Source organism: Nicotiana tabacum, chromosome 14 (assembly GCF_000715075.1).
Source record: "Nicotiana tabacum cultivar K326 chromosome 14, ASM71507v2, whole genome shotgun sequence".
Lineage (NCBI taxonomy): Eukaryota > Viridiplantae > Streptophyta > Magnoliopsida > Solanales > Solanaceae > Nicotiana > Nicotiana tabacum.
Window position 1 is genome coordinate 2,400,529 of NC_134093.1, and position 23,071 is coordinate 2,423,599.

A 23,071-nucleotide genomic window follows, 5' to 3' on the forward strand; every position below is an offset into this window, starting at 1 on the left:
CCTACACATAGAAATACCAAAATTTAGCACAAATAATCATATTAAACATCTCAAATCGTCGAGACATGAGCAAAATGTGAGGCGATATATATCAAAATATGCATACATTAAGCCAATTATCACCCCTCAAGCTCGATTCCATAACATCTCAACACAGTTTGATTTGGACCCGAGCTCGATAACGACTTCGAACTCGGTGTTTGATCTGTCCCCGAAAATCGAAGCTCGTTCGTATCTTCTTCGGATCTCATCTCGATATTATAAAGACTTTCTTCGATCCATTATATTTCGACCCCGATCAGTAGTACGAAGGCCGAAATCAATTTCGACCGTATACAGGCAATCTTTTGCATCTTTCTGCAACTGCTAGACTCGCATCTTCTAGTTGAGGCGGGCAACCTTCATTTTCAAACACTTTTTTCTGCAACAATTGACAACTCTCTTCTGGTGTGAGGAATGGAAGGAAATAAGGATCAATATTGTGCATGACATACTTACCCACTTCCTCAAGTCGAGTTGTAACTATCATTCTGCTTCCATTTTCAGCATTTGGAAATGATAATCTTAAGTCCTCCCATGCCATAAAATCCCACATATCATCCAAGACAATGAGATATCTCTTCCCCATTAAGTGTTTCCTTAACATGTCGGCAAGGACGTCATCATTAACTCCCTTATCCTTGTAATCGGTAACTTGTCTGAGAAGCTCTTGTAATAGCTCTCTCCGGTTATATGTTTGGGAAACGATGCACCATGCTCGAAAATCAAAATGAGAAACAATGATGTCGTCATTATACAACTTTCTAGCACAAGTTGTTTTACCTTGTCCCCCCATCCCAACAATTGGGATGACATCTAGCTCATTTGTTCCTTGAATTAGATGCCGAATTATTCTTTTCATGTCATTCTCAAAACCTACTATCTCCTCATCATTCATAGGATTGCTATGTTGAATTGATAGATGTTTAGATGGCTCAACCGCAGTGCAGGGCCTAAGATCAATGACCTCTTTTATGATTGAAGGAAGTGAGCAAAAAGAATGCCAAAGAGCATTATATTGAGCAAGAATAGAGTCAATGGCAATCTCAGCTTCATATGCCAAATTGATCGTACGCCTCTGAAAATCTTTAAGAATTTCATGTTCATGGTGCACTTTCGCGATATCTCTGAAAAGGGATGTTAGAGATGAGAGCTCTTTCTCTAAAATGACAATATGAAATCTAAACATGTTTCATATTTCAATATCTCATTCAATTTCCTTAAAAGAGAATCCAAAAAGCTCAATCTACCAACTGTGGGAAACTGCGATGGAGTAAATTTAAAGGATTTGTAGTACTTCTCCACTTGCGCCTTTAGATTTTCAGTTTTCTCCAATATCTGTCTCGAGCAAAGATTTATATCGCTAGAGTCATCTTTGGTTATAGAGCAAGGAAGAAGCTTTTGAATAACACACAGAACATCACCCACAAGAGATCCCACCTTTTCCAAGATATCATTCAAAATCCTACCACTAATAAGATGTTTCGACGCATCAACAAGAAAAACCAACAAGAACTCTATTGCCACATCAATATCTTGAGCAGAGACATTGTTAGGAAAATTCTCAAGCTTTTTGTTTTTGAGATACACCAGCAGACATTGGAGATGATATGAAAATTCTTTTTGTAGTTTCTTGTCCTTAAAAGTTATCGATCGAATAAGCTTTGAAGCCTTTAGTTCACAGAGAAAAATCCTCTTCATTTCAAGCTCCACTAGCACAACCAGGCATAGTAGAAAAGGAGGTTTACTCTCGATATCAGATGTATCATATATATCCTTATTAATCCAAAGAGCAAGATAGAATTGTCCGACGTTTTTAGCCATGATTTGCATTCGGATGCTCAAACCTGTAGCCATTAATCTCAGTGTCATATAAGTATATCAGAAACCTCATTCTCTTTTGAATGCATTTCAATTGCTTGAAATATCTGTCTGTCTTCTGAAGAATTTTGACTTCTTTACTGAAAAAAGGGTCAGACGAGAAAAAGTACCTCAGTGCATAGTTTAGATTCTTGTCGACGCAATCCATATATTCCGACAGATAGAATGAGAAATCATTCATCTCATAACTGTAACTTAATCTGGTAATACAATCAATGAATACCAGCAACTGTGTTACTATCCTTTCCACATTAAGGTTAGTTTTGTATTCATCTGAAATTCCACCAAAAACCGAGTTAAGCATTTCCACAATCGATTGAGCCTTCTTTGTGATTTTGACTAAGGAATCAGGCAAAAGAGAATGAGAATACTTTAAAAAGGTTCTCAAAAATCTGAGCTCTATTTCAAGAGTCTCAATCTTGACTACATTCAGATTTCCTCTACTCTTAATCCTTCTTAAGTGATCCAACACATCCTCAATGTCGTTATGAGCCATTTCTCTACATAAAGTAGAAATTCTTGCAAGTTCACCCAACTTATATTATATCAATCTTCACTAACAACTTGTTTGGATTGTTGTTACATGTCATTTTATAATGTATCGCGTATTGTATTGTTTAATAAATACAACATTTGGATAGATTGTATCAATCCATACTGATTAGTTATATATCAAGTTGTATTTTCTTATATCATTAGGAACACAAAATTTGGAGATTCAAATCCAAGAATCATTCATGCATTCTAAGTCAATAGTTAATGGCTCCGATTTTCAGAAATTTGAATTTTGGATTTTGCGACTGAAAATCCACATTTGATTTTTCAATAGAAAGGTAAGAGAAAGCTTTGAACATTATGAATTTGGAGATAGACTCAATCGAAATTGAAAGGATGAATCAAACCCAATCAAAAGGGAAGAAGGATTAGGATTTCTTTGACTTTTAGGAAAAATTAAGGAAAACAGAACTCAAGGTGCAAGTACAATAAAAAGCAGTTCAGTAATCCGGGAAAGTTTTCATCTATTTTGTTTTTGTAGCATTTTGGCGACATGGCCGAGTGGTAAGGCAGAGGTCTGCAAATCCTTTTTTCCCCGGTTCATATCCGGGTGTTGCATGATCAACAAAAAACTCGAAATCTCTTCTTTTCTTCTGTTCTGTTGATATAACACGCCGAATAATTCCCCAGCAAAAGCAGAGAAAGCAGACTGTTGATACTTGTTTGATTCTAAACATCTGGTCTGGGGTTTTTCTAAAAAATTGTAAATATCCTTACATTGCATATTTAGGCTTCAAGGAAATATTCGAATGCTAGAGGGGCTATCAAGACTTCGCAATTACCTTCTACTACAAATCAAAATTTTCTATTTATTAATGCATTGTATAATGATTGGACCTTGAATTAGATTGGAGAGCCCGATAGGAAATCTAAATAGTTGTATAAGGGTCGTTTCATGATGTCTCGCACTAACAATATGAAGAATAAACTTGCAACATTACTAAGAAAAAATGCTATGTAAAAAAGTAGAGCAAAGGATAAAATATGATTATTAAATAATAAGGAAGGGCAAGATGAAAGAAAAAAAGCAAGGAAACGACGCCACCACACCAAATCCATCGTTCCATAAAGTATCATTTTTCATCGTTACGTAACGATGGATTTAACGATACGATACAATAAAATTCCAATATCAATAAAAATAAATATTGTATTTAAAGTAACAATACGATACAATACAATAGCCAATAGGTAACAACCATCCAAAAAAGTTGTAAACCATGTCAACTTACCATGATTAAGTGATTTAATACAGTGAAAATATATACTCTCTTTGTTTCAATTTATGTGAACCTATTTCCTTTTTAGTCCGTGCCAAAAAGAATGACCTTTTTCCTTATTTGAAAACAATTTACCTTTATGCAATGATTTATAACCCTACAAAATATATGTGATTCATTCTACACCACAAGTTCAAAAGTCTTATCTCTTTTCTTAAACTCCGTATCCAATCAAATGGGTTCACATAAATTGAAACGGAGGGAGTATTAATTAATTATGGTTAAGTGAAAAAAGTTTATATGCAAACACATGTCATTCATTTATCGAGTAAATTGCTAGGCTCTTGTCTCGTGATCAACTTACACGCTTCAAGCACCGGGGCTTATACCCCGGCCACACTCAACGCCCAAAATTCATAATTGAGTCCTATTTTTGTATATTATTCACTAGAGCGCCATGTTTTGCATATGTTCGTTAGGGGGAGGGGTATTTGTGATTCAAAGTATAACATTGAGGACATTTAAATTCGATAACTCGAAAAAGGATATATATAAACAATTACGAAGAGTACAGGAGCAAATATGACCATTTTCCCTAATTTAATTTACAGGTGGACAAATATCAATTTATATATAGTTCAATATTATTCTTTTACAAACACACTCTCTCTCTTAATATTATATAGTTCAACATTATATAGTTCAACATTGAGTCTTATCTCTTTTACAAATATATATATATATATATATATATATATATATATATATATATATATATATATATATATATAAAAAGTTGAATTACCTAAATGCCATTTTTAATAATTTGAATTATTTAAATGAATAAATAAATAAAAATATTAAATTTAGTTGAAGGGGTGTAACCCTTCATTATTAGTTGCCACCAGAATTAACTAACAAATTCTATTTATTTTTTTACCTTTTGGTTTCACCCGTTGTGCCGTATCAATCAAGAACAAAAATCTGTCGAGTTGCTTCTTAAAATGAGAATAAAACCTTCTCCATAATGGCTATCTTCAGAAGCCTTCAAAAACGTCAGTGATAGCAGGAATTGAATACACTTTCTTAGCCCTTCTATCTTCATTGCTATAATATCTATATCTAGAATGGACCTTCTTCATTCTCACCTTCTTGAAAGTACAAGAGGGGGGGTGAATTGTTGGACTATTAAAACTCAATTAACTAAGGTTTGGTTTAGTCGACTAGTTTTCGTATGGTGCGCAGATAAGATAGAAATGAATGCAATGAATTTTAAGGCAATGCAAGACACAACAGTTTTTATACTGATTCAGTACTGGTGTGGTACTTACGTCCAGTTTCTCTTGGATCACAGGGGTTCTTTTAAATTTTGATAAAGAATTACAACAGTGATGGTTTTGGCTCGTTCACCACCAACGATATTTAGCAACAATGGTTTCTGGATGTTGACATAACTCTCTTTTGTATTCTAACTCCCTCTATCTTTTATGGCACTTGTAAACTTAAGAATACAGTGTTTGTACTTAGATTTGGAAAGACTTAGAAGACAGTGTTTGTAGTTGCGCATTCACTGCTTGAGTTTTCCAGTGACCTTATAGGCAAGCATTGTTGTGTGTATGTATTTTATTCCAGCAAGGTGTCTCTGATTCTTTCAAAGAGCTGAGTGTTGGATTCGAGCAGAGTGTCTCTGACTTCTTCATGGAGTGCTCTTGGAGTGCTCTGTTCCATACTGAGAGAGATGGTTTGGAGGTTTTTTAAACTATGGAGTGCACTGTTCCATACCGAGATGGTTCATACTTCCTTTGAAGATGGGCGCATGTCAGATGGTCTTCATTTGGTGGGGTTTAATTAATCCAAGGAGTGCTTGATGATAAGAATCACCACTTCCAATTGTCTCCCACTATAATGTATTTCCCCCCCAACTTGTCTCTCATGTCTTTTGTCCTTTCTTCTTGATCATTGTTTGATGTGAATTGCAGTTTCCTTTTTTTGATAGCTTGCATCAGCGTTGATGCCTTTGATCTCTACAGTCACAATTAGATAGGTATTAGTTTTGTATACTATTAGTTTTGTATACTTGTCATCATTGAAACTTAGATACAACAATCTCCTTTTTTTTTATGATGACAATAAAGAGGGGGTAAGCAAGGTATACTTTCCTTAGAGTTGTTGTACTTATTACTGCTCCCCTGAGTTGTTTATTTATTTCTTCATATATGTTCTCCTCTAAGTTGTTGATTTATTTCTTCATAAATGTTCTCCCCTTATGACATCAATCAAAAAGGAAGGTGCAAGTCCAGTATATATATATATATATATATATATATATATATATATATATCAGATATAATACACACTAGATAGGAAAGTAACAGACAGATAATATGCATACTAGTTAGGGCAGCAAAAGTAATGCCTTCAGAAGAGGCATAGAGTGATGGTTCATACATACAGATGCAGAAATAAGTTTTTTTTCAAACAAAAACAAGCACAAAAGATTGTTTTTAACACACACAAACATGCCTTAATTTCTTCTTAGGAAGTATTTGAGGGTATTGATCACTTTGGTGCAGAAGGATTCATAGAAGGTTTCAACATCTTTGACGAGCTTGTCTATTTTTTCTGACATGGAGTTGAATGCCCTGGTTCCTTATCTGTGTGTGACTCCTATATACATCCTAAGCTTGGCCACATCTGTACCTGTTTCCTTGGTGACTTTTTTGATTTTGTTAACTTGCTCTTTCATCTCAACAAGCATAAGTCTTACACCATCAGTGGGAGCTTCAATCTGTACTGGGACACTCTCAACTTTGGCGCGCTTAACTCATCCATCATCATTTAGAGTGTAACCCATCATAGAGAAGGCTGTCTTATCATAGGTACTAGAGATGTGCTTGGGCATGAAAGGTGTCAAGTCAACCTTCATAACGCTAAGAATATGTGAAATAAGTAGGCCATAGGGTAGACAAGCAGCATAAGAGGATATATCCCTGATACTCTCAAGCATGTATTGACGAATCCATACAAACCAGTTGAGTCTTTTGTTGTTCACAGGACAGTACAGAACAAAAATATCTCTGGTGGATAAGGTGCTAAGGGACCCAGTTCTAGGAAGTAAAGTGGTGGATATCATGTGGGCCAAAACCTGATGTTCAAACTTTAGATTTTTTGGACCAATATCGGGAGGATTATCAGACATAAAGGCTTTTGCTTCTTCTAAGGAAACTTTAAAGTTCTTTGGCCAAGAATTTTTCACAAAAAACTCATACCCATTAAACTTAGCAGAGAAAATCTTCTCAAATTGATAAGAGTCGAGAACAACTCGAGTGCCTAAAACCATAGATTCCAAGTCATTTTTATCATTCACAAATAAATTTGCATAAAACATTTTCACAGGCTCTTCATATACGGAGCTCTCAATAGTATCGAATAGAGGGGAAAGACGTTGAAAATTGAAAACAAAAATCACATCACAGTGCAGATATTTCATAAGAGAGAGACTTGCAGTGCGTCCATAAGCCATAGATTTCGACTTATAGGACTCAAACCTTGATTTCTCATTTGATCCATAGAAGATTCATTTGTCCTCTGGCCCAAATTTAGTACTCTCCACTTTCCCTTTCTTGCATGCAGATTCTTTGGGATTTTGCTCCATGGTCCTCTTTCCTGCCTTTTTCTGGATAATGGGAAGGTCCTCAGAAGATTTACTACTTTTATTGTCGGTTTTGAGAGGGTCTGAGTTGATGAATGATTCCAAATCTACAGTTTCTTCAGGGTTGAGTGTTTTCCGAAACCTTCTGCTTCGTCTGGTAGCAGTGGAGGATGAGAGGTTTCTTTTCACCATGGTGAGGGTTTCTTTGGAGAGGATGAGGAGTGACAGCTGAAAAGTTGAGTAGGAGGATTCTTATCTAGACTTTGGAGAACTAAAAAATTACATTGGTTGAAGGAGAGGACAGATTCAGAGGGAAATGACTATTCTGAGGAGATGTTTCGGCGGTACTTTAGCAATATGATCGCGAATAAAATGATGCTTGATTTCTATATGCTTTGCTCTAGAGTGATGCACAGAAGTTTTTGCCAAACAAATAGCACTAGTATTATCACAGAATATGGAAGTCATGGTAATAGATAAATCATAGTCAAGAAGTTGATGCATGATCCAAAGAACTTGTGTACAGCAACTTTCAATAGCTAAATATCCTGCTTCAATTTTTGATAGGGCAACACAGTTTTGTTTCTTGCTATGCGAGGAGACTAGTGCATTTCCCAATAGTTGGCATGTGCCACTAGTACTTTTCCTGTCGATCGTATCACCTGCAAAATCTGCATCTGAAAAGCCTTTCAGAATAAAAGTTTTTGAGTGAGCATACCATAATCCTAATTCAGAGGTCCTAATAAGATATCTTATAATTCGTTTAACAGCAGTAAGATGAGATTCCTTTGGAGCCGATTGAAACCTTGCACATTTACACACACTAAACATTATATCTGGTCGACTAGCAGTGAAATATAATAAGGATCCAATCATTCCTCTGTACATAGTTTCATCAACACTTTTTCCATGGTTATCTTCATCAAGCATAGTTGTTGGACTCATTGGAGTCCCAATGGGCTTAGCATTCTCCATGCCAAACTTTTTTATAAGTGCTTTAATGTACTTGGTTTGACTGATAAAGATCCCTTTGAGAGACTGTTTGATTTGTAGTCCAAGAAAGTAAGTTAGTTCTCCCATCATGCTTATTTCGAATTATCCTTTCATAGAATGAGCAAATTCTTCGCATAGAACAGAGTTAGGACTTCCAAAAAGAATATCGTCAACATAAATTTGAGTAATAAGATTACCTGAATTTGAGTGCTTAATAAATAGAGTTGTATCGATATTACCTCGTTTGAAGCCTTGATTTAGAAGGAAGGAGCTTAATCTTTCGTACCAGGATCGGGGAGCTTGCTTGAGTCCGTATAGAGCTTTTGTCAACTTATATACATGATCTGGGAGAGTATCATTTACAAAACCAGGAAGTTGCTTTACATAGACTTCTTCAGAGATGTATCCATTTAGAAAAGCACCTTTTACATCCATTTGGAATAGTTTGAATCCTTTATGAGCAGCAAAGGCAAGTAATATTCGAATAGATTCCAGTCTTGCTACTGGTGTGAATGTTTCATCGTAGTCGATTACCTCTTGCTGAGAGTAACCTTGTGCAACAAGCCGTGCTTTATTCCGCATCACTAGGCCGGATTCATTTAACTTATTTCTGTAGACCCATTTTGTTCCTATGATAGAAACATTTGAAGGTTTTGGAACCAGTTTCCATACTTTATTTCTTTCAGATTGATCAAGTTCATCCTTCATTGCTTTGACCCAGTGAATGTCTTTTAGTACTTCCTCCACTTTCTTTGGCTCAAGTTGAGAAATTAGAGCCATGTGGGAATTGAGCTTTTGAGATCTTCTGGTAGTGATTCCTTCTTGTGGATTTCCAATAATGAATTTGTGAGGATATCCTGGTTGACTTTTCCATTCATTTGGGATGGTTGTGGTTGTTTCCCTTTCCTCAATAGTCGACTGTTCTGTTGAAGAAGATTCTTGAACTTCATTATATTACTCAGTGGACTGATCTTGCTGACCAATCGACTCCTCTTGATAGTCTTTTCCTGTAACAACAAGTTTTGGAACAATAGAAATTTCCTCATCTTCAGGAAGTTTTTCATTCCTTGAGTGAGGGTTAGTGTCAACAAAAACAACATGAATTGATTCTTCAATACATAAGATTCTTTTATTGTAGACTCTATATGCTCTATTTGAGGGAGAATATCCAAGAAATATACCTTCGTCGCTTTTTGGATCAAACTTACCCAGATTGTCCTTTCTATTATTGTGAATGAAGCATTTGCATCCAAAAGGATGAAAATAACTAATGTTGGGTTTCTTACCATTCCATAGCTCATATGAAGTCTTTTTAAGAATGGGCCGAATCAAGCATTTGTTGATAATATGACATGCAGTGCTTACAACTTCTGCCCAGAAGTGGTGAGGTAGAGAGTTTTATACAATCATGGTTCTAGCCATGTCCTGTAAGGTTCTATTTTTACGTTCTACCACTCCATTCTGTTGAGGTGATCTTGGTGAAGAGAAATTGTGAGAGATTCCTTGGTCATTGCAAAAAATTTCAAAGGCTCTGCTTTAAAATTCTCCTCCGTGATCACTTCTGATAGTGAAAATGTAGTATCCCTTTTCACGTTGGACCTTCTTACAGAATACTTCAAAAGTTCTTACGGCTTCATCTTTATGACTTAAAAAAATAACCCACGTAAATCGAGAAAAATTATCCACAATGACAAAAGCATACTTTTTACTACCTATGCTAGCAGTTCTGGTTGGACCAAACAAATTCATATGCAATAGTTGAAGTGGTTTAGTAGTAGAAACAATGTTTTTGATTTTGAAAGATGGGCGAGTTTGTTTTCCTAGTTGACATGCATCACAAATATAATCTTTTGAAACATCTAACTTTGGAAGACTAATGACAGGATCATGTTTAGAAAGTTTTTGGATTGTATGCATATTTGCATATCCAAGCTTTCTATGCCAAACCCAAGGGCCATCGATCACAGAAGCAAGACAAATTTGGTTTTCAAGAGTATCTATATTACTGATGGTGTAGACATTTTTGTCTTTGTTACCTGAGAGAATGACTTTACCTGATTTGTCTTCTATGAACCAACCGTGTTTCTTAAAACGAACCTCATAGTCATTGTCACATAGTTGACTGATACTGAGAAGATTGTAACTGAGTTCATCAACCAGGTATACTTCGTCCACATCACATGTTGAGCTAAAAGGAACTTTTCTAACTCCAATAATATTTCCTTTTGATTTATCTCTGAAGGTAATTGTTCCTCCATCTAGTTTGGTGACTGTTTTGAATAATTATTTGTCACCAGTCATATGTCTGGAACACGCGTTGTCAAGATACCATTTTCCTTTTCGATTCTTCTTGTGGTGTTCCTACAAAATAAGATTACTTGGTTTTAGGTACCCAAGCCTACTTGGGTCCTGAATGGTTAGATTTTTGAGTGTTAGTTTGACTCGAGGATTTAGGTCACCAGACCCATCTCCTATTGTCCTTAAACCTGCAATGATTAGAAGTGTGACCTCGTTTTTCACAGTAAAAATACGACGGTTTATTGGGATTTTCGAAGCCTTTTTCTGATCTGATTCTGTTCCTACACTGGTTAGTGTTGTGACCATTTTTACCACAATTAGAGCATGCCTCTAGGTTTTTAGTTCTAATTAATTAGTTAAAATGAGTGGTCGTAGTTGATTTAACGGAACTATGACTGGTGGATTTTCGTAATCCATTCGATTGAAGTTGAAGTTCATCTACTTCCTCTTAAAGCATATCACGCTCAATTTCACACACTTCTAGCTTCAAAGCCCAGTACTTGTTTTCTCTTTGAATTTTTCTTAGTTCATTTAGAACTTTTTCAATGTCTGCAAGAGCAATATTAACAAATTCTTGAAGTTCACAGCAGTTAGGACAAGTAAGAAGACGTACCTCACTGGTTCCCTCGTATGCCATAAGACCAAATTCACCTGAGTCCTCATTTCTATCTTTTTTTATGGCCATGAAACACATGTTTGCAATTTCTTCAAGGTCGGATTCTTCTTCATCACTCCATGCTCCAAAAGACTTCTTCTTTTAAAAATTTCTGCTGAGTCTTGTCTTCAGTAAGGAACAATCAGCTTGAATGTGCCTAAGCTTTCCACATTCATAGCATCTTCCATTATTTTTATCATTTTCATTATTTGTCCTTCCTCTTCTAAAATTGGATTTCCCTCTTTTGCTGAATATGTTCTTCCTCATCATGCTAGCTACAACTTGAGAAAGCATGGCTATGTTTTCATCCTGTTCTCCGTCTTCCTCTTCTTCTTCATTTTCTGGTTCAGCCACAGTTACTTTAAAGGCTACTGCTTTCTTCTTTTATTGTTGAATTTGTCTGTCCAAATGAGTTTTCTCAAAGTCAATTAAATCACCTCTAAGTTCATCATAGGATATTTTATCAAGGTCTTGACATTCTAGAGCAATAACTTTGGGCTGCCAGATTATGGGTAGACTTCTTGGATATTTCTGACCTATTCTCCATTTTTTATTGGTCTACCAAATAATTTTAGATCTCCAAGGATTTTGCTGAACCTGGAGAACATTTCCTCCACTGATTCTCCATCCTTCATTTGAAATAGCTCATAGTCACGAACTAGAAGATTGATCCTTATTTCTTTTACCTTGTTGGTTCCCTCATATGTGATTTTTAATTTATCCCACATTTCCTTGGTAGTTTCACAGCTTAAAATTTTTTCATACTCTTCTCCACTGATAGCATTATACAATAGATTTTTTTTCCTTTGCGTTCACAGTTATAACAACAGCTTGTTCATCAGTGTAATCATCCAAGTCAAGTGGATCAGTTGATACAATAATTTGATCATTTTAATCTTTTTTTGGTGGACTTGAAAGATTTTCCTTTTTAATAACACGCCAAACTTTGATATCATATGACATAGTGTATGTTTCCATGCAAACTTTCCAATGAGAAAAATATTATCCGTTGAAGTATGGAGGTCGTACCTGAGAGGTTCCTTCTTGAAATAATATACCGACGACTGTGTTTGATCCCGTAATATTTTTCTCACTAGCTGTTAAGCAAAGTTTGTGAGTCAGGCTTTGATACCAATTGAAAATACAAGAGGGGGGATGAATTGTTGGACTATTAAAACTCAGTTGACTAAGGTTTGGTTTAGTCGACTAGTTTTCGTATAGTGCGCAGATAAGATAGAGATGAATGCAATAAATTTGAAGGCAAAACAAGACACAACAGTTTAGTACCGGTTCAGTACCGGTGTGGTACTTAGGTCCAATTTCCCTTGGGTCACAAGGGTTCTATTAGATCTTGATAAAGAATTACAACAATGATGGTTTTGACTCGTTCACCACCAATGATATTTAGCAACAATGATTTCTGGATGTTGACAAAACTCTCTTTTGTATTCTAACTCCCTCTATCTTTTATGGTACTTGTAAACTTAAGAATACAGTGTTTGTACTTAGATTTGGAAAGACTTAGAAGACAGTGTTTGTAGTTGCGCATTCACTGCTTGAGTTTTCCAGTGCCCTTATAGGCAAGCATTATTGTGTGTATGTATTTTATTCCAGTAAGGTGTCTCTGATTCTTTCAAAGAACTGAGTGTTGGATTCGAGCAGAGTGTCTCTGACTTCTTCATGGAGTGCTCTTGGAGTGCTCTGTTCCATACTGAGAGAGATGGTTTGGAGGTTTTTTAAACTATGGAGTGCACTGTTCCATACCGAGATGGTTCATACTTCCTTTAAAGATGGGCGCATGTCAGATGATCTTCATTTGGTGGGGTTTAATTAATCCAAGGAGTGCTTGATGATAAGAATTACCACTTCCAATTATCTCCCACTAAAATGTGTTTCCCACCCAACTTGTCTCCCATATCTTTTGTCCTTTCTTCTTGATCTTTGTTTTATGTGAATTGCAGCTTTTTTTTTTGATAGGTTGCATCAGCGTTGATGCCTTTGATCTCTACAGTCACAATTAGATAGGTATTAGTTTTGTATACTATTAGTTTTGTATACTTGTCATCCTTGAAACTTAGATACAACACTTCTTTCAAGGTATAATGTTCATTTTAAATTCAAGGCTGCTTGTTAAAAATCTTGAAAACATGTATACAAAATTCTTAGACTGCGGTAATGATATAATTAAAAAATATTAGGTTTAACATTATTCATCTTTTTCCTTTTGGGTGTGTAAATGCAGATATATAATACTAATCATTTGTTTGTGTAAAATTTCGTGGATTTGTCTTTCATGAGTGTGATTTGGTTATTATAAATGAAGACATACTACTGTCATTTCTTCCCTAAAATATGCTTTTTCATTGTCGTTCTTTGTTCATTCAATTACAATATAGGATATCTCCTTTTTTGTTCAGTGTTTTTTTCTATTTTTTTGAATATTGTATTTTTTTTATTGTATGAGTTTTAAGACATAACTATATGAACTACTATTTTTACATTTTCACAATAGATGATGTATTTTTCTGTTGTTCTAGTGGTTTAGTATCTGTTTACCCGAAAAACAAATAGAGTTGAATTTGTACGTAGTTCTAAGGGCAAGTGGTATAATTTGACACAAATCATAAGAGTAAATAGAAATATCGAATATTGACTGTAAAGAATGAATAATAAGCAAAGTTGTCAAGAGGATAATTTATGGGTTAAGCAAGATAAATCAATCTATGAAGCTAAAAAAGGATAATTCTTCAATAGAGGAGTGTATAATATCTGAGTTACAATGTATGCCAAAAAACCTGTCCTTTTACAGAAATATAGCTATCCCTTTTATAGTGGGGGATCCTACTTTAGATATAATTAAAATACATAATGGAGAACCCATGATAAATCAGTTTTTTCCTAATTTCCGCCGAGATTCTCTCCCTTAGTGCGGCTGTAACGGTTCTTGTCCATGAGCTCGATATTGATCGGACTCGGTATTGGTCGGTATTGATTTTAGAGCTCTATGTAAGTTTGAGCTCGATGCCGACTCAGGGTTCAGTATTGACTTAGGTTCGGTATTGGTTGGCCTCTGGTCCTTAGGCTCGATTCTGCTGCTTCTTAGTAAAGTTTGATTTGGCCTCGATCTCGATAATGACGTCGAGCTCGGTATTTAACCTGACTCCGATACTCGAAGCTTGTTCGTGCTTTCTTCGAATCTCACCTCGATATTATGAATATGCTCTTCGGTCCATCTTCATCAATCATACGAAGGTTGAAAATAATTTTGACCGTATACAGTTTGTAAGATATAAATTATGTTTTATAGAAGTCAAACACTTAATTGGAAAACAAAAAGGGAAAATAGGTTTTTTTTTTTCCCTCGAAGATAGGGCTTAATGGTTAACTAGACAAAGTAGATATGTTAGGGACTAACTGGTCTCATGTTCAAATTAGTTAAAATATATGTTTGTGGCTTAACTTATATAGTATATTGATAATATATTTTCTTTCTATTATGTGTACCACATGGGACTAATTAGAACATGTACCTTGTTGAGAATAGTCTTAAATTATTGTATTACATGTACTTGTATTGATATTGTATATTGGTATTGTATTGCACAGCTGTACAGTTAGTAGTTAGTAGTTAGTTACACAGTTAGTCATACACAATTAGTAGTTGTATTAGCTATCATATATACGTGTACATGTACATATATACACACTTTACATTTTACAGCAATAATGAGAAAGTAGAATATCATTTTTCATGTTCCATCTTTTACTCTTTCTTTCTCTCTTTATCTATGTTTTCTGAGAAGTCTCTAGAACCTCCATTGGAGGTCTTGCATGAGCTTAATTTTCTCAGTCCCAAGCAGATCTCAATATGGTATCAGAGCCCAGTTGAACATATCTACTCGAAGTCTACCAGAATTTCGCTTTAAGTATCGCAAAATCCTCTTCTCTCTTTTTCGAATTATAGGGTTTTTCGATTCCTCGATTCATGCTGAGATTTTCACACTAATTGGAGTTCTTCAGTGAAATCGATCTATCTCCTCACAAAATCAGTTGATACACTGGTTAATTTCATCGATTAGAACCTTTCAAATGTTCATGAATCAAAGCGAAGAAACAACACCTGATGCGACCAGAAATGACTAGCCGGTCATCGATGCGAGCAGTCCTCTGTATATTCATCCATCGGACTGTCCTGGAGCAATGTTAGTACCGGTTCCATTCGATGGAATGTGGTATAGATCTTGGAGAAGAAGTGTATTACGAGCTCTGTCAGTCAAGAACAAGCTAGGGTTCATAAATGGGGAATGTAGGAAACCTAGCCCTAATTCAGCTCAATTTTGCCAATGGGAAAGATGTGACGATATGGTGACCTCCGGGATTCTCAATTCCCTCGCAAAGGATATTTCTGATAGCGTTGAGTATGTAAATGACTCTGTCGAGTTATGGATGGAGCTGGAAGACCGATATGATCAAACAAATGGAGCAAAGTTATATCAGATCCAAAAAGAGATCAACAACCTTGTTCAGGGCTCATTGGATATCACTGCCTACTACACACGAATGAAGAGATTGTGGGAATAACTAAACACATTGAGTGCTAAGTCTCAGTGCAGCTGCATTTGCACATGTGGATCAAAAGAGACGATGCACAAAGCAGAACATGATCGATGTCTCATCCAGTTTTTGATGGGCCTAAATGAGATCTATACAATAGTGCGAGGAAGCATCTTGATGATGAAACCCCTGCCATCTTTAGCACAAGTTTTTTCTCTCCTGATACAAGAAGAGAAACAAAGAGAGTTCAGTCCAAGTAATCAACTGAACCTCGAGTCTACTTCATTACATGTGAATGCTACACCTACACAACACCAAAGTCCATTTGGAGCTAGGAATTTCAAGACACATTACACTTCGAACAACAGAGGTCTCCCATTCTGTGACTATTGCAAGAGACCTGGTCACACAAAGGAAAAATATTACAAGTTACATGGGTATCCCCAAGGCAACTCATACAACAATCATAATTATAATCGGGCCCGCAGTTCAATCAGAATAACAACTCAAGTAAGACTCAGGGTCACAAGTTCAACAGAGGAAAAGGAGTTGTGGCAAATGTACATGGAGTTCCAACTGATTTTCTTCATGAGAGGGAAGATGATTCAGTAGCACATGATGAGAATCAAAATGTCAACCTAACAAGGGAGCAGTATGGGTAGATAATGAGTCTTTTGCAGCACTTTCAGACAGGCAATATAGGAGGATCATCTAACAATGCCAACATCACTAATGTTGCTATCAACTTTGCAGGTATTGTGGTCTGCACCTCTTCTATTGATTTTGACAAACCATCATGCAAATGCTTTGAATCAAAGTCTGACCTTTGGATCATAGACTCAGGAGCATCTAACCACATGGCTTTTAATAGGACTGCACTTAGCAACATCACTACTCTACCATATACCTTATTGATTAGCCTACCAAATGGATATAGGGTGAAGGTAATTGAATTTGGAGATGTGATACTTAGTCCTGATATCATCCTACACAAAGTCCTCTATGTCCCTTCTTTCAAGTATAACCTAATATCTGCCCACTCTCTTGCAGTACATCTTAAATATATTGTGCTCTTTACTAATGCATTGTATCTGTTACAGGCCCCTTTAGTGAAGAGACCTCAAGTGATTGGTAGTAGCAGTGAGGAACTGTACTATATGTGTTCCAGATGTCTAAAGGGTAAAAGCACTTTCTCAAATCTTGATGTATCTGGTTCTTGTTGCAACTATTTTTCCACTACTAGTGTAAATAGTGAAGGCTGCAGAAGTCCTACTCATTCATATCATCTTTCATCAAATGTAAATACATTCACTCACAATAATAAGAATGAGTCCTCAGTTGTTTTTGATAAGTATGATGTAAATCTCTTGTGGCACAATAGGCTTGGTCATGTTCCTTTTGTCAAAATGAAGAGAATATCTTCCATACTTGTACCTTTCTCACCCCCAGACAACCATTTATTTGTTCAATTTGCCCCATGGCTAGACAAGCTAGAATTCCTTTCCCACAAAGAACTAGTATCTCTACCAAAACATTTGAGTTGATACATGTTGACATATGGGGTCCCTACCATGTCAACACTTATGATAATTACAAGTATTTCCTCACACTAGTGGATGATTTCAGTAGGTCCACTTGGACACATTTGCTAAGTTGCAAGAGTAATGCTCTCCAAACCCTCAAGGCCTTTATAACCATGATTGAAAATTAATTTAACACATATGTTAAGACCATCAGATCAGATAATGGGCTGGAGTTCACCAATTATGAAGCTACCACATTCTACCAATCCAAAGGCATCATTCATCAGAAAACTTGCCCCTACACACCATAACAAAATGGGGTAGTGGAAAGGAAACATGAGTACCTCCTAGAAACTGCTAGGGCACTTATGTTTCAATCCAAATTGCCAATCAAATATTGGGGAGAATGCATTTTGACAGCCACCTACCTAATTAATAGATTGCCTACCACCTACCTAAATAACAAATGTCCTTTTGAACTTTTGTACAATAAGAAATCCAACTACTCTCGTTTAAGAAGTTTTGGTTGTCTTTGTTATCCTACTACACCTAAGGTGCATAGGGACAAATTTGAGCCCAAAACAACGCCACATGTATTCATAGGATATCCCTTTGGGATAAAGGTGTAATGACACAATCGGTCATTTTAACTTTTAGAACCCCGTTCCCTAAAATAAAACTTTTCGTAGGTGCTTGTAATGATTTATGACTTGCGGGGATGGTTGGTTCGGGATTTGGAAGTGTTTGAGGTGAAACCAAAACACTTGGTTCCTTAAGTTGGCCTTAAAGTGCTAAGTTTGACTTCGGTCAACATTTTGAGAAAACGATCCCGGAATAGAATTTTGATGATTCCAACAGCTCTGTATGGTGATTTTGGACTTAGGAGCGTGCTTGGAATTTTATTTGGAAGTCCGTAGTTAAATTAGGCTTGAAATGGCTAAAAACGAGAATTTAAGTTTGGAAGTTTGACCGATGAGTTGACTTTTTGATACCGGAGTCGGAATCCAGTTCCGAAAATTTTTATAGCTCCGTTATATAATTTATGACTTGTGTGTAAAATTTGAGATCAATCGGAGTTGATTTGGTAGGTTCCGACATTGAATGTAGAAGTTGAAAACTCTTAGTTTCATTAAGCTTGAATTGGGGTATGATTCATGGTTTTAGCATTGTTTTATGTGATTTAGAGGTTCGACTAAGTTCGTATGATATTTTAGGACTTTTTGGTATATTTGGTTGAGGTCCCGAGGGCCTCGGGTGAGTTTCGGATGGTTAACGGATCAAAAGTTGGACTTAAAAAGATGCTGCAATTTTTCTGTGATCGAGCCCCAGATCGAACTCAGATATCGAGCCCACGATCGAGGCCTGAGTTGAAGCCAGGGACGAGGCTCAGTATCGAAGCCTCGATCGAAGGCAAAGCTCAAGAGCATGATCGAAGGTAAGGCTCGAGGGCTAGGATCGAGACCCATGCTCGATGCCCTGATCGAAGGCTCAAGCTCGATGCCATGATCGAGGCTATGATCGAAGGCCCAACCTCGATGCCCTGATCGAGGCTATGACCGAGATCCAGGCTCGAGCCTGTGATCGAAGCCCCGATCGAGGCCCAGTTCGAGTACCAGTTCCGAAGGCTGCTGGGCAGTTTTATAAAAAGAGGGCATTCGTCCCATTTTCCATTTTTGACGAACTTGAGCTTGAGCGGAGACGACTTTTGACAGATTTTCAAGGGAAAAATATTGGGGTAAGTGATTCTAACTCGGATTTAGTCTACATATACAAGTATATCATTATTTTCACCATAAATTAGTGTTTTGAGATTGAAATTAAGAAAAGTTTAAAAATCTCATAGAAACAAAATTTTGAGATTTCGGTATCGATTCGGAGTCGGATTTGAGTGAAACTGGTATGGTTGGACTCGTAATTGAATGGGTTTTCGGATTTCATAACTTTCGCTGGATTCCGAGATGTGGTCCCGGCGGATGAAATTTTAATTAATTTCGGGATTTTTATTAAAAATGTAGTATTTCCTTATAGAATTTATTTTCTATAATTTTTAGTGATTGTATCGAATTATTTTGGCTAGATTCGAGCCAGACAGAGTTGGATAATCGTGGAAAAGGCAAAATTGTGGATTAAATTGGAGCAAAACGAGGTTAGTCTCTTGTCTAATCTTCTGAGGGGGAAATTACCTCATAGGTGATTAAAATTAAACAATTGTTGCTAAATTGTGGGGGCTACGTACGCACGTGGTGACGAGAGTCCATGCGTAGCTACTATTAAATGCTAAAGTCCGGGTAGTTTAGGACTCAAAACATGCCTTACTTGTGTAAATTATATTCTTTGATTTGTTTACATTAATTGATATCTATATGAATATATTGTAAATTGTTAGATAAAGATATTAAAGGATGGAAATCTCATAGGTTTGATTGTCTGTTTTAATCAATTAATTGTTAAAAGAAATTGTTCTCCTCCCAAATTTGTCTTATAATAAATATACTCTCCTTCCGGAGGCACATAAGAAAATGTCCTCCTTTCTTGTGGAGCGGGCCGAACGCCTCGGCAGGATAGATGCATCTATGGATCGCGCCGCACATCCCTCGGCAGTGTACACGACACTCTGGATCGGGTCGTACGTCCTTGGCAGAAATCGTGCTTAATAATAATAATTACACGATACTTTAATAATTTATTTCAGCTTGAGAAGCTTATTAATTACTTGGAAAATTCTTGGAATTTAATGAATTATTATTCTTGCTTGTTTATGGAATTAATTGTTACTCCTGTAAATGAGATTTAATTGATAAATTAGAATTTTTCTGAATTGAAGGAATTTAATTAATATATTGAGAATTGTTACATTTGAAGAAATTTGATTATCTCTGCTGATTAAATAAATTATTGTAAATTTTGTAAATCATGCTGATTTAAAAATTCTAGTTATATTTCAGTTATTATTATTGACCCATAGTGAGTGTCAAAGTCGGCCATCTCGTCTCTACCACTTCGAGATTAGGCTTGATACTTACTGGGTACACGTTGTTTACGTACTCATATTACACTTGCTGCACTTTTTGTGCAGGGCCTGAGACAGGTACTAGTGGTGGACCTATCATCACATACCCACGTCATCCTGAGGCATAGTGGTGAGCTGTCTTTCTGAGCCGTTCTGCAGCTACCAGTGTCTCTTTTTATATTTATATTCTGTCTATTTCATTTCAGACAGTATTTGAAGTTTTGTATAATCTACTAGATGCTCATGCACTTGTGACACCGGGTCTTGGCACACACATTGGTAGAAGTTGGTATTTTATTATTTTCTTGGAATAAAAGTTTAACCAATGTACGTTTGACTTATTAGTTGGCTTGCCTAGCTGTAGTGTTGGGCGCCATCACGACCTATAGGTGAAATTGGGTCGTGACAACATGGTATCAGAGCCCTAGGTTCACGTAGGTCTCACAAGTTATGAGCAGACCTAATAAAGTCTTGCGGATCAGTACGGAGACGTCTGTACTTATCTTCGAGAGGCTATATGGTGTTAGGAAACTACCTTTCTTCATATTCCATCGTGCAATTGATGTAGTACTAAATATCCTTCCCTTATTCTCTTACAAATGGTGAGAACACGCTCTAATGAGATTCCAGACCAGGGAAGAGCTACTTCCCCAGTTGCTAGAGGCCGAGGCAGAGGCCGAGGGAGGGCTCCAGCCCGTGGGAGAGAGCGAGGACGTCCCAGGACTATTTTGATTATGCCGCCAGTGGATCCAGCAGAGAATCCCATTATTGAGGAACAGGATGAGGTGCCTGTGGCAGAGCCAGCTCCAGTGGACTTCACATCTGCACCGGGATTTCAGGATGTCATGGGTCGTATGCTGCGATTCATGGACAATATGACTCAGGCCGGTTTATTTCCGGCAGACCCAGCCACATCTCAGGCGGGCGGGGGAGCACAGACCCCTACCGCGCAGGCTCATGGATAGGCAGTTGTTGTATATCAGACCCAGGGTGCACTACCCGTGGGTGGAGTTCAGCCAGTGGCAGCAGCTACACCTGAGCCCAGCCCAGCTGTAGCCGCCGATCCTCAGAAACTATTGGCCAGATGGACTAGACTACATCCTCTTGTCTTCGGGGGTGAGCGACATGAGGATCCACAGGATTTCATTGATCGTTGCAAAGATGACTGTACAACATGAGGATATTGGAATCCCATGGGGTTGATTTCGCTACTTTTTAGCTAGAGGGTAGAGCCCGTAGATGGTGGCAGTCTTATGCTCTTGGCAGACCAGCAGATTCTCCTCCCATGACTTGGGACAGGTTCACCCGTATCTTCTTGGACAAGTATATTCCATCCTCCCAGAGGGAAGAGTTGCGGTTTCAGTTTGAGCAGCTCCAGCAGTTTGAGCGAGTTGTGGAGATAGCCCGGAGGATTGAGGGTGTACGTCAGTGGAGCCGAGAGCAGATTATGAGAGATAAGCAGTTCAGGTACTCTGGAGAGTTCAGAGGTGCTCCGTCCGGGGGCAGAGGTCAGTTCGTGAGGGGACAGTCCAGCAGACCCCCATATCCAGCACCACCACCTCCTCGAGGTACTCCAGTGCGACCTTATCTCAGTGCTATCCCAGAGAGTTCTTACCGCCCACCAGCTATTCAGGGTCCTCCCAGTGGGTATTCAGGTCCCCAGGGCCAGACACTTAGTCAGCAGCCCATCGCACCGAAGAGTTGTTACGAGTGCGGGGATCCCAGTCACATGCGGAGGTTTTGCCCCAGGCTTCGGGGTAGACCAGTACAGCAGGGTCAGCAGCCTATGCTTACCGGACCAGTTGCTCCACCAGTAGTCCGACCACCCAGAGGTAGAGGATAGGTGGGTAGGGGCCGTCCTAGAGGTGGAGGTCAGCTAGGCGGAGGCCAGACAGTTGGTGCTCCATCTCAGTTCTATGCTTTTCCGGCTAGGCCAGATGCAGAGGCCTCAGATGCCGTAATTACAGGTATTATTTCTGTTTGTAGCAAAGATGCCTCAGTATTATTTGATCCAGGATCTACATATTCATATGTGTCATCTCTATTTGCTCCATTCCTGGGTGTTTCTTGTGAGTCCTTGAGTACTCTTATTTATGTGTCCACTCCTGTGGGAAATTCTGTTGTTGAGAACCGGATCTACCGGTCCTCTATTATTACATTCTGCAGTTACGAAACTAGAGCAGATCTTTTATTGCTTAAGATGACCGATTTTGAAATTATTCTGGGCATGGACTGGTTGTCTCCATATCATGCTATTCTAGATTGTCATGCCAAGACTATTACCTTGGCTATTCTAGCATTGCCTAAGATGGAGTGGAAGGGTTCGCCTGTTAGTTCATTTAATCGAGTTATTTCTTTTATAAAGGCTCAACATATGGTTGAGAAGGGTTGTTTGGCTTATCTAGCCTATGCTCGGTATACTACTGCAGAGACTCCAGCTATTGATTCAGTGCCTGTAGTTTGGGAGTTCCCCGATGTATTTCCGTCATATCTTCCAGGTATGCCACCTGATCGTGATATTGATTTCTGTATTGACTTGGCTTTATATACCCAGCCTATATCTATCCCACCGTATCGCATGGCTCCGAAAGAATTGAAAGAACAGCTTGAAAATTTACTAGCCAAAGGGTTTGTCAGACCGAGTGTATCATCTTGGGGTGCACCAGTATTATTTGTGAGAAAGAAGGATGG

General features: G+C 37.6%; 2 protein-coding genes and 1 pseudogene across 2 annotated transcripts; 1 reads left to right on the top strand and 2 right to left on the bottom strand.

Annotated features, from left to right (window-relative positions):
• LOC107821760 (putative late blight resistance protein homolog R1C-3) overlaps positions 1–2,416 on the bottom strand; it is a 42,939-nt pseudogene extending 40,523 nt beyond the window's left edge.
• A 4,856-nt stretch (positions 2,417–7,272) lies between these two features.
• LOC142169186 (uncharacterized) lies at positions 7,273–10,944 on the bottom strand. The gene is made up of 6 exons (XM_075230421.1): positions 10,719–10,944; positions 10,053–10,610; positions 9,321–9,449; positions 8,680–9,263; positions 7,696–8,385; positions 7,273–7,575 (listed from the first exon to the last, which is right to left on the bottom strand). Exons 1-6 carry the CDS (start codon positions 10,942–10,944, stop codon positions 7,273–7,275), a joined length of 2,490 nt encoding a protein of 829 aa, XP_075086522.1.
• Positions 10,945–15,493: 4,549 nt separating this feature from the next.
• On the top strand, positions 15,494–15,874 carry LOC142169187 (uncharacterized). Its single transcript, XM_075230422.1, has one exon. The coding sequence runs from the start codon at positions 15,494–15,496 to the stop codon at positions 15,872–15,874; it is 381 nt and encodes a 126-aa protein (XP_075086523.1).
• Positions 15,875–23,071: the final 7,197 nt, after the last annotated feature.

What these genes read in the sequence shown, in the direction of transcription:
- LOC142169187 (XM_075230422.1), top strand. Translation starts at nt 15,494, where the DNA reads ATGTTAGTACCGGTTCCATTCGATGGAATGTGGTATAGATCTTGGAGA.
- LOC142169186 (XM_075230421.1), bottom strand. Translation starts at nt 10,944, where the DNA reads ATGGTCACAACACTAACCAGTGTAGGAACAGAATCAGATCAGAAAAAG. An exon ending in GCTTGGGTACCTAAAACCAA is followed by an intron (nt 10,611 to 10,718) that starts GTAATCTTATTT and finishes TATTCAAAACAG; the next exon opens with TCACCAAACTAGATGGAGGA. An exon ending in ATGATACTCTCCCAGATCAT is followed by an intron (nt 8,386 to 8,679) that starts GTATATAAGTTG and finishes CAAATCAAACAG; the next exon opens with TCTCTCAAAGGGATCTTTAT.